This window comes from Cetorhinus maximus, chromosome 8, assembly GCF_964194155.1.
Source record: "Cetorhinus maximus chromosome 8, sCetMax3.hap1.1, whole genome shotgun sequence".
NCBI lineage: Eukaryota > Metazoa > Chordata > Chondrichthyes > Lamniformes > Cetorhinidae > Cetorhinus > Cetorhinus maximus.
This window is the reverse complement of record NC_135886.1, coordinates 57,771,099-57,780,392: the sequence shown is the minus strand read 5'-3', so window position 1 is coordinate 57,780,392 and position 9,294 is coordinate 57,771,099. Positions and strand designations below refer to the sequence as shown.

Below are 9,294 nucleotides of genomic sequence, written 5' to 3'. Positions count from 1 at the left end.
GGTGGATAAGGATAACAGGAGTCCTCGGGTTAAGGTGCTTAATTGGGGGAAGGCTAATTATAACAATACTAGGCAGGAACTGAGGAATCTAGACTGGAGGCGGATGTTTGAGGGCAAATCAACAACTGACATGTGGGGGGCTTTCAAACAGCAGTTGATAAGAATTCAGGAGCGGCATGTTCCTGCTAAGATGAAGGATAAGCATGGCAAGTTTCAGGAACCTTGGATAATGAAGGATATTGTGAGAGTAGTCAAAAATAAAAGGGAAGCATTCGTAAGGGCTAGAAGGCTGGGAACAGATGAAGCCCGTGGAGAATATAAAGAAAGTAGGAAGAAACTTAAGCAAGGAGTCAGGAGGGCTAAAAGGGGTCATGAAAAGTCACTGGCAACCAAGATTAAGGAAAATCCCAAGGCCTGTTATACATATGTAAAAAGCAAGAGGGTAGCCAGGGAAAGGGTAGGCCCACTCAGGGATAGAGGTGGGAATCTGTGTGTGGAGCCAGAGGAAATGGGAGAGAAGATAAATGAATATTTTTCATCAGTATTCACCAAAGAGAAGGACTTAGCGGTCGATTTGTCTCGGGAAGAGTGTGTAGATAGTCTGGATCATGTTGAGATCAAAAAAGAGGAGGTGTTAGGTGTTTTGAAAAATATTAAGGTGAATAAGTCCCCAGGGCCAGATGGGATCTACCCCAGAGTACTGAGGGAGGCAAGGGAGGAGATTGCTGGGGCCTTGACAGAAATCTTTCTATCCTCACTGGCTACGGGTGAGGTCCCAGAGGACTGGAGAATGGCCAATGTTGTTCCATTGTTTAAGAAGAAGGGTAGCAGGGATAATCCAGGAAATTACAGGCCGGTGAGCCTTACGTCAGTGGTAGGGAAATTATTGGAGAAGATTCTTCGTGACAGGATTTACTACCATTTGGAAGCAAATGGGTGTATTAGTGAGAGGCAGTATGGTTTTGTGAAGGGGCGGTCGTGTCTCACTAACTTGATCGAATTTTTCAAGGAAGTTACAAAGATGATCGACGATGGAAGGGCAATGGATGTTATATACATGGATTTCAGTAAGGCCTTTGACAAGGTCCCTCATGGCAGACTGGTACTGAAAGTAAAGTCACATGGGATCAGAGGTGAGCTGGAAGATGGATACGGAATTGGCTTGGTCATAGAAGACAGAGGGTAGGGTGCTTTTCTGAATGGAGAGCTGTGACTAGTGGAGTTCTGCAGGGATCAGTGCTGGGATCTTTGCTTTTTGTAGTATACATAAATAATTTGGAGGGAAATGTAACTGGGCTAATTAGTAAGTTTGCAGACGACATTAAGGTTGGGGGAGTTGCAGATAGTGATGAGGATTGTCAAAGGATACAACGGGATATAGATCGGTTGGAGACTTGGGCGGAGAAATGGCAGATGGAGTTTAATCCAGACAAATGCGAGGTAATGCATTTTGGAAGGTCAAATACAGGTAGTAATTATACAGTAAATGGCAGAACCCTTAAGTGCATCGACGGGCAGAGGGATCTGGGTGTACAGGTCCACAGGTCACTGAAAGTGGCAACGCAGGTGGATAAGGTAGTCAGGAAAGCATATGGCATGCTTGCCTTCATTGGCGGGGGTATTGAGTATAAAAGCTGGGAAGTCATGCTGCAGCTGTATAGAACCTTGGTTAGGCCACACTTGGAATATTGAAGCGCTGTGGGCCTTCAGCAGCAGCAGCAGAATTGTACTCAATCACAATCTGCAACCTCATGGCCTGGCATATCCCCCACTCTACCATTACCATCAAGCTAGGGGATCAATGCTGGTTTGCAGGAGATTGCAGGAGGGCATGCCAGGAGCAGCACCAGGCATACCTAAAAATGAGATGTCAACCTGGTGAAGCTACAACACAGGACTGAGCAGCAAGTGATAAACAGAGCTAAGCAATTCCACAACCAATGGATCAGATCTAAGCTCTACAGTCCTCCCACATCCAGTCGTGAATGGTGGTGAACAATTAAACAACAAACTGGAGGAGGAGGCTCCACAAATATCTCTATCTCAAAGATGGGGGATCCCAGCTCATCAGTGCAAAAGCTAAGGCTGAAGCATTTACAACATGCTTCTGCCTGAAGTGCTCAGCAGGTGATCCACCCCGGCCAGCCTCCGGAAGTCCCCAACTTCACAGATGCAGTCTTCAGCCAATTCGATTCACTTCACGTGATATTAAGAAACGGCTAAAGGCCCTTATAATATTCCAGCAATAGTACTGAAGACTTGTGCTCCAGAACAACACTGGTATCTACCCAGCAATGTGGAAAATAGCCCACGTATGTCTGAATGTCCTGTCCACAAAAAGCAGGACAACTCCCGCCAATTACCGCCCCATCAGTCCACTCTAGATCATCAGTAAAGTGATGGAAGGGGTCATCAACAGTGCTATCAAGTGACACTTGCTGAGCAATAAGCTGCTCACTAATGCCCAGTTTGGGAACACTACCACCTGGAAGTCCCCCTCCAAATCACTCCCCAACCTGACTTGGAAATATATCACCGTTCCTTCACTGTCGATGGGTCAAAATCCTGGAACTCCCTCCCTAACCGCACTGTGGGTGTACCTACACCACATGGACTGCAGTGGTTCAAGAAGGCAGCTCACCACCACCTTCTCAACAGCAACTAGGGATGGGCAGTAAATCCCATGAACGAATAAAAAAACAAGCTGCCACACATGCTGAGTATTTCCTAGTTTTCAGAATTCCAGCAACTTTGCTTTTGTTAGCATTTGAGAGAGATGGCAACGTTGATAGATTTAAATGAAAAAAGATGGCTCCTGTGAAGTATGAACACCAGCATTAACTGCCTGGGCCCAAAGGCCTGTTTCTGTGCCTGATGTTGAGTTGAATTGACTGTCTCTTGGTCATTTTACGCAGGATTCAGTATCCGAGGGACCTTTTTCACCGCAGACACAGTCCGATATTCCGGGACGGCACCGGAAGCGGAAGTTGCATGTTTCAGATCTGGGTGCGGAGGCGCCATGGAACTCGGGAGCGGGAGCGGAGGCGAGGCTCAGCGGGCCGGGCCCACGGAAGCTGAGGCCGGGCCCGGGCCCCGCTCCTCCAGCTTAGTGAGCGCCGCTGGCACCAACGGAAAGGCGGTTGTGTGTGAGCGGTGCGGCTCCCGGGTGCTGGGCCCAGGGACAGCGCGGTACCGGCGAAGAGAGGTGGGTGGGGGAATGACGGGGGGGTGGTGATTTCAATGAGGGGGAGGGAGAGTGACGGAGAAGGGAAGGGGGGGCGGTGTGACGGTGATGGGGAAGGGAAGGGGCGAGTGACGGGGAAGAGAAGGGGCGGAGGGGAGTGACGGGGAAGAGAAGGGGCGGAGGGGAGTGACGGGGAAGAGAAGGGGCGGGGGGGGGAGGGGCGGGGAAGAGAAGGGGCGGGGGGGGGAGGGGCGGGGAAGAGAAGGGGCGGGGGGGGAGGGGCGGGGAAGAGAAGGGGCGGGGAAGAGAAGGGGCGGGGGGGGAGGGGCGGGGAAGAGAAGGGGCGGGGGGGGAGGGGCGGGGAAGAGAAGGGGCGGGGGGGAGGGGCGGGGAAGAGAAGGGGCGGGGGGGGAGGGGCGGGGAAGAGAAGGGGCGGGGGGGAGGGGCGGGGAAGAGAAGGGGCGGGGGGGGAGGGGCGGGGAAGAGAAGGGGCGGGGGGGGCGGAGTGACGGGGAAGAGAAGGGGCGGGGGGGGGAGTGACGGGGAAGAGAAGGGGCGGGGGGGGGAGTGACGGGGAAGAGAAGGGGCGGGGGGGAGTGACGGGGAAGAGAAGGGGCGGGGGGGGGAGTGACGGGGAAGAGAAGGGGCGGGGGGGGGGAGTGACGGGGAAGAGAAGGGGCGGGGGGGGGGAGTGACGGGGAAGAGAAGGGGCGGGGGGGGGAGTGACGGGGAAGAGAAGGGGCGGGGGGGGGAGTGACGGGGAAGAGAAGGGGCGGGGGGGGAGTGACGGGGAAGAGAAGGGGCGGGGGGGGCAGTGACGGGGAAGAGAAGGGGCGGGGGGGGGGAGTGACGGGGGGGAGTGACGGGGAAGAGAAGGGGCGGGGGGGGGGAGTGACGGGGAAGAGAAGGGGCGGGGGGGGGAGTGACGGGGAAGAGAAGGGGCGGGGGGGGGAGTGACGGGGAAGAGAAGGGGCCGGGGGGGTGGGGGAGTGACGGGGAAGAGAAGGGGCCGGGGTGGGGGGGGGGGGGGGGGGGGGGGAGTGACGGGGAAGAGAAGGGGCGGGGGGGGGAGTGACGGGGAAGAGAAGGGGCGGGGGGGGGGGGAGTGACGGGGAAGAGAAGGGACGGGGGGGGGAGTGACGGGGAAGAGAAGGGGGAGGGGAGTGACAGGGAAGGGGGGAGTGACGGGGGAGGGGAGCGAGGAGGGAGGGAGGGGGTGGGGAGGGGGAGTGATGAGGGAGGGGAGGGGGAGTGACGAGGGAGGGGGAGGGGAGGGACGGGGGGAGGGGGGTGACGGGCTTGTGGGGGAGGGGGGAGTGACGGGGGTGGGGTGGGGGGGTACGAGGTTAGAGGGGTGTGTGGGGGTGAGAGGTTGGTGGGGGGATGGGGTGGGTAGGGGGGTTGGAAGCTAAGGGTTGGGTGGGAAGGGATGGGTGTAGAGGTATGGGTACCCCCATGCTCTGAATTCCTTCTGAGGGAACAGCTTTGCCAAATCTACCCGACCAAATCTCTCAATCATTTTAAACATGCTGCTATTCAATTCTTTTAAAGCTTTTATATTCAAGGGAATAGAACCCTAGCCTATCCAACTTGTCCTCGTAATTGAACCTTTTTAGCTCCAGTATCATTCTGGTGAATCTGCACTGCACCCTGCAAGTGCAATATATCTCTCCTAAGTGTGGTGCCCGGAACTGCATGCAGTTACTCCAGATAGGGTTTAATCAAAGTTCGAGGTAACTAACATAGCTTTCACCCCTCTGTATCTGAGCCCACCTTAAAATCCAACATTTCTTAAGAACATAAGAAATAGGAACAGAAGAAGGTCAAACAAGTTGGGCCTGTTCTGCCATTTGGTATGATCATGGCTAATCTTGAGCTTCAACTTCACTTTCCTGCCCATTCGCCATATGCCTTGAATTCCTGGGAGACCAACAATCTGTCTCTCCCAGCCTTAAATATATTCAAGGATGGAGCATCCACAACCCTCTGGGGTAGAGAATTCCAAAGATTCACAACCCTTTGAGTGAAGAAATTTCCCCTCATCTCAGTCCTAAATGATTGACCCCTTATTCTGAGACTGTGCCCCCGTGTTAACTAGATTCCCCAGCCAGGGGAAACAATATCTCAGTATCTACCCTGTCCCTGTCAAGCTCTTTCACAATCTTTGTATGTTTCAATGAGATCAGCACTGATTCTTCTGAACTCTAGATAGCGTAGACCCAATTTACTCAGCCTGTTACCGTACGACAACGTTCTCATCCATTCTAGTGAACCTTTACTATACTGTCTCCAGTACAAGTATATCCTTTCTTAGATAAGGAGACTGAAATTCACACAGTATTCCAGGTGTGGTCTCACCAAAGTCCTGTACAATTGCAACAAATCATCTTTATTCTTCTACTTGCATCAAAATCCTGGAACTCCCTCCCTAACAGCCCTGTGCGTCTACGTATGCCATGTGGACTGCAGCAGTTCAAAGTGGCAACTCACCACCACCTCCTCAAGGGCAATTAGGGGTGGGCAATAAATGCTGGCCTAGCCAGCGAAACCCATATCCCATGAGTGAATAAAAAAACTCCAATCCCCTTACAATAAAGGCTAACATACCATTTAATTGTTTGTTATACCTACATGCTCACTTCTTGTTTCTTGTACAAGTCTCCCTGAACACCAACATTTACAAGTTTCACACCTTTAAAAAAATATTCTGCTTTTCTATTCTTACTACCAAAGTGAATAAGCTCACACATCCAGATGTTATGTTCCATCTGCCAACTTGTTGTCCACTCACTTAACCTGTCTCTTTGCAACGTTGTTGTCTTCCCCACAGCTTGCATTCCCACCCAGCAAACCTCAATGCATTACTCTGTCCCTTTAAGTCATTAATATAAATCATAAATAACTGAGGTCCCAGCACTGATCCTTGCAACACTCCACTAGTCTCAGCCTGTCAACTTGAAATTGCCCCATTTATCCCTATATCTGTTTCCTGTCCTTTAACCAATCCTCTGACCTTGCCAATCTATCACCGACCATCCCCTTCCCCACCAACTCCATAATTTTTTTATCTTGTGTTAACCTTTTGTGTGGTACCTTTATTGAATGTCTTTTAGAAATCCAAATATAGTATATCTACTGGTTCCCCTTTATCCACCCTACTAGTTACATCATCAAAAAGCTCTAATAAATTTGTCCAACACCATTTCCCTTTTGTAAAACCATGTAGAAAACCATGTTTTCTAAGTGCATTGTTTAAGACTTCCTTAATCACAGATTCCAGCACCTTGATGACTGTCAGATTAACTGGCCTGTAGTTCCCTGTTTTCATTCTCACTGCTTCCTTGAATAGCGGAGTTACGTTTGCTAATTTCCAATCTGTTTCAGAATCTAGCGAATTTTCAAAAATCATAGCTAGTGTATCCATTATTTTTACAGCTATCTCTTTTAGAACCCTAGGATGTAGGCCATGAGATCCTGGGGATTTGTTGGATTTCACATCTTCTACTGTGAAGAGAGGCACAAAATATGTCTTCAATGTTTCTGTCCTTCCTTCATTCCCCATGATAATTTTTCTTGTCTCTGTTTCTAAGGGACCAATGTTTAGTTAAACGCTCATACAATTTGATTTTATATTCCTGGCCAGTCTACTCATTCTACTTCCCTTTTTATCAACATTTTAGTAGCCTTTTTCTGATTTCTCAAACACTTCCAATGCTCAGACTTGCTACCATTCTTGGCAATGCTATCAACCCCTTTAATCTAATACTATCCATAACTTCCTGAGTAAGCCACTTATGGATCTATCTTGTTGAGTTTTTGTTTATTAATGGAATGTATTTTTGCTGAACATTTAAATTTTTCTTTAAATATTTCCCACTGTTTATTTACCGACATACCCTTTAGTCCATTTACCCAATCGACCTCAGCTAGCTCTTCCCTCACCTATGTAATTATTTGGCTTTATTTAAGTTTAAGATTTTTATTTGTGATTGGAGTATGTCATGTTCAAACCTAATGTGGAAGTCAATGGTATTATGATCACTATTTCCCAGTGGATCTTTTACTATGACAATTAACCCTGCCTCATTGCACATTTTTTATCTGTTCACAAGCTTACACTGATTTCTGTAGAGACTTCTAAATCTCTCTCTGCTCCTCCACAGTTCAGCATTCAGAAAATTACTCATCTCCCTTTACTAGGTCCAAAGTGGATGAACTCTCATTGCCCCACATTGAACCCATCTGCCTCAGTTTTGCCCAGTCACTCAAACTATCCATGTCCTTTTGCAATTTTTTGCTGTACTTGTTGTGGCACCTAAATTGGTGTCATCAGCAAACTTGGATTGAAGTAATTGATATACACGGTGAAAACCTGAAGCCCCAGTACAGATTCCTGGAGGATGGACACTACTAGTCACACCCGACCAATAAGAAAACATTATGTTTATCCCTACACTCCCTTTAACCTCCCAACCAATTAATGAACCATCACAAGGTTACTGCAATGTCTTGTACATTTATTTTTGCTAATGATTTTTGTGAGAACTCAGAATGCCTCTGGAAGTCCAGATAGACAACACACTGTCCGACCCACCATATTAGTGACCTCAAAAAATTCATTCTGCTGCAAATACGACCTAGTAATCACATAACCATGGTGGAGCTGGTGCTGATTCGGCAATGTGGTTAATGGGTGTGCTTTATTTTGCAGCTCTTTCTTCCATCTATGAGGCAGAGAGTGGCACTGGGCACTGAGGAAAGCTCAGTAAAAGGGGACCTGCTACAGGAACACTGGTTCGTTGATGACATGTACACCTTTGAGAATGTTGGCTTCACCAAGAACGTGAACAATATCAAGTACCTGGTTTGTGCCGACTGTGAGATTGGGCCCATTGGCTGGCACTGCCTGGATGACAAGAAGAGCTTTTATGTGGCTTTGGATCGAGTGCAGCATGAATAGTGGGCAGTCAGGAGCCAGCAGGGGCACAGGACAATTCACTGATGGGGTGAGTCTGTCTCTCACTCTCCATTCACACAATGCCTACAGCCTGTTACTGGCGCTGGAGACAGACTGCCTCACATGTTATCACCAGTGGAAAGCTACATACAAATATTGGTGTGAGTCACGGCGCAGAGTCACGCAGCAGCTCACCAGTCCAGTATTCTAGGGTTATGTGCAGCAATGTTCTGACAAGCTGATCGCTCAACCTGGATCTTTCTGTTTATTAAAAAAATTCTAAATGCTTTGTGCATTGTGCCATTGCTATCCCACAGGGAGGGAGCGGCAGTGCCACTGCTTTCCAACAGGGAGGGGGAGGGCTGAACCACTACTATCCAACAGGGAGGGGGGAGGGCTGAACCACTGCCATCCAACAGGGAGGGGGGAGAGCTGTACAACTATCCAACAGTGAAAGGGAAGCAAGGGCTGTAGACTTCCCTACTTTTATGCTCATCTCCCTTGCATCAAAGGTCAACATTCCATCCACCCTCCTAATTGCCTTCTATACTTGCATCCCAACACCTTGTAATTCATGTTAAGTACACTCTCTACACCGCAGCACTCTGCTGTCTCTCTGTTCAAACAGTCTGTCATTCCTCTTGCGAAAGTAGACAATGTCACACCTTCCTACATTATACTTCATCTTTCAAAATCTCGCCCACTCACTCAACCCATCCACATCCTTTGTAGACTCCTTGCATCCTCCTCACAAACCACCCTCCTACCCATCTTTGTATCATCAAATTTGGCTACAATGTACAGTCTGTTTCTTCCTTCATATCACCAATACAGATTGTAAGTAGTTGAGGCCCCACTGATTGCTGTCAGACTCCACTCGCCACAGTTTGCCAATGTGAAAATGATCCATCCTTCCTGACTCTGCCTCTCGCTAGCAAGTCAATCCTCTACCCATGCTAATATATCGCCCCCAACACCATGAGCACTTATGTTGCCTATTAACCTTTTATGTTGGGGGTGATGGTAGCGTACTGGTAATGTCACTGGGCTAATTATTAATCCAGACCCAGGCTAATGCTCTGAGGACATGGGTTCAAATCCCACCATGGCAGCTGGTGGAATTTAAATTCAATTAATAAATCTGGAATATGAA

The 9,294-nt window shown here is 49.0% G+C and overlaps 1 protein-coding gene across 1 annotated transcript; it reads left to right on the top strand.

Moving 5' to 3' along the window:
- The first annotated feature begins 2,981 nt into the window (after positions 1-2,981).
- rabif (RAB interacting factor) lies at positions 2,982-8,427 on the top strand. The gene is made up of 2 exons (XM_078546907.1): positions 2,982-3,205; positions 7,896-8,427. The coding sequence occupies exons 1-2, from the start codon at positions 3,020-3,022 to the stop codon at positions 8,142-8,144; spliced, it is 435 nt and encodes a 144-aa protein (XP_078403033.1). The 5' UTR covers positions 2,982-3,019; the 3' UTR covers positions 8,145-8,427.
- Positions 8,428-9,294: the final 867 nt, after the last annotated feature.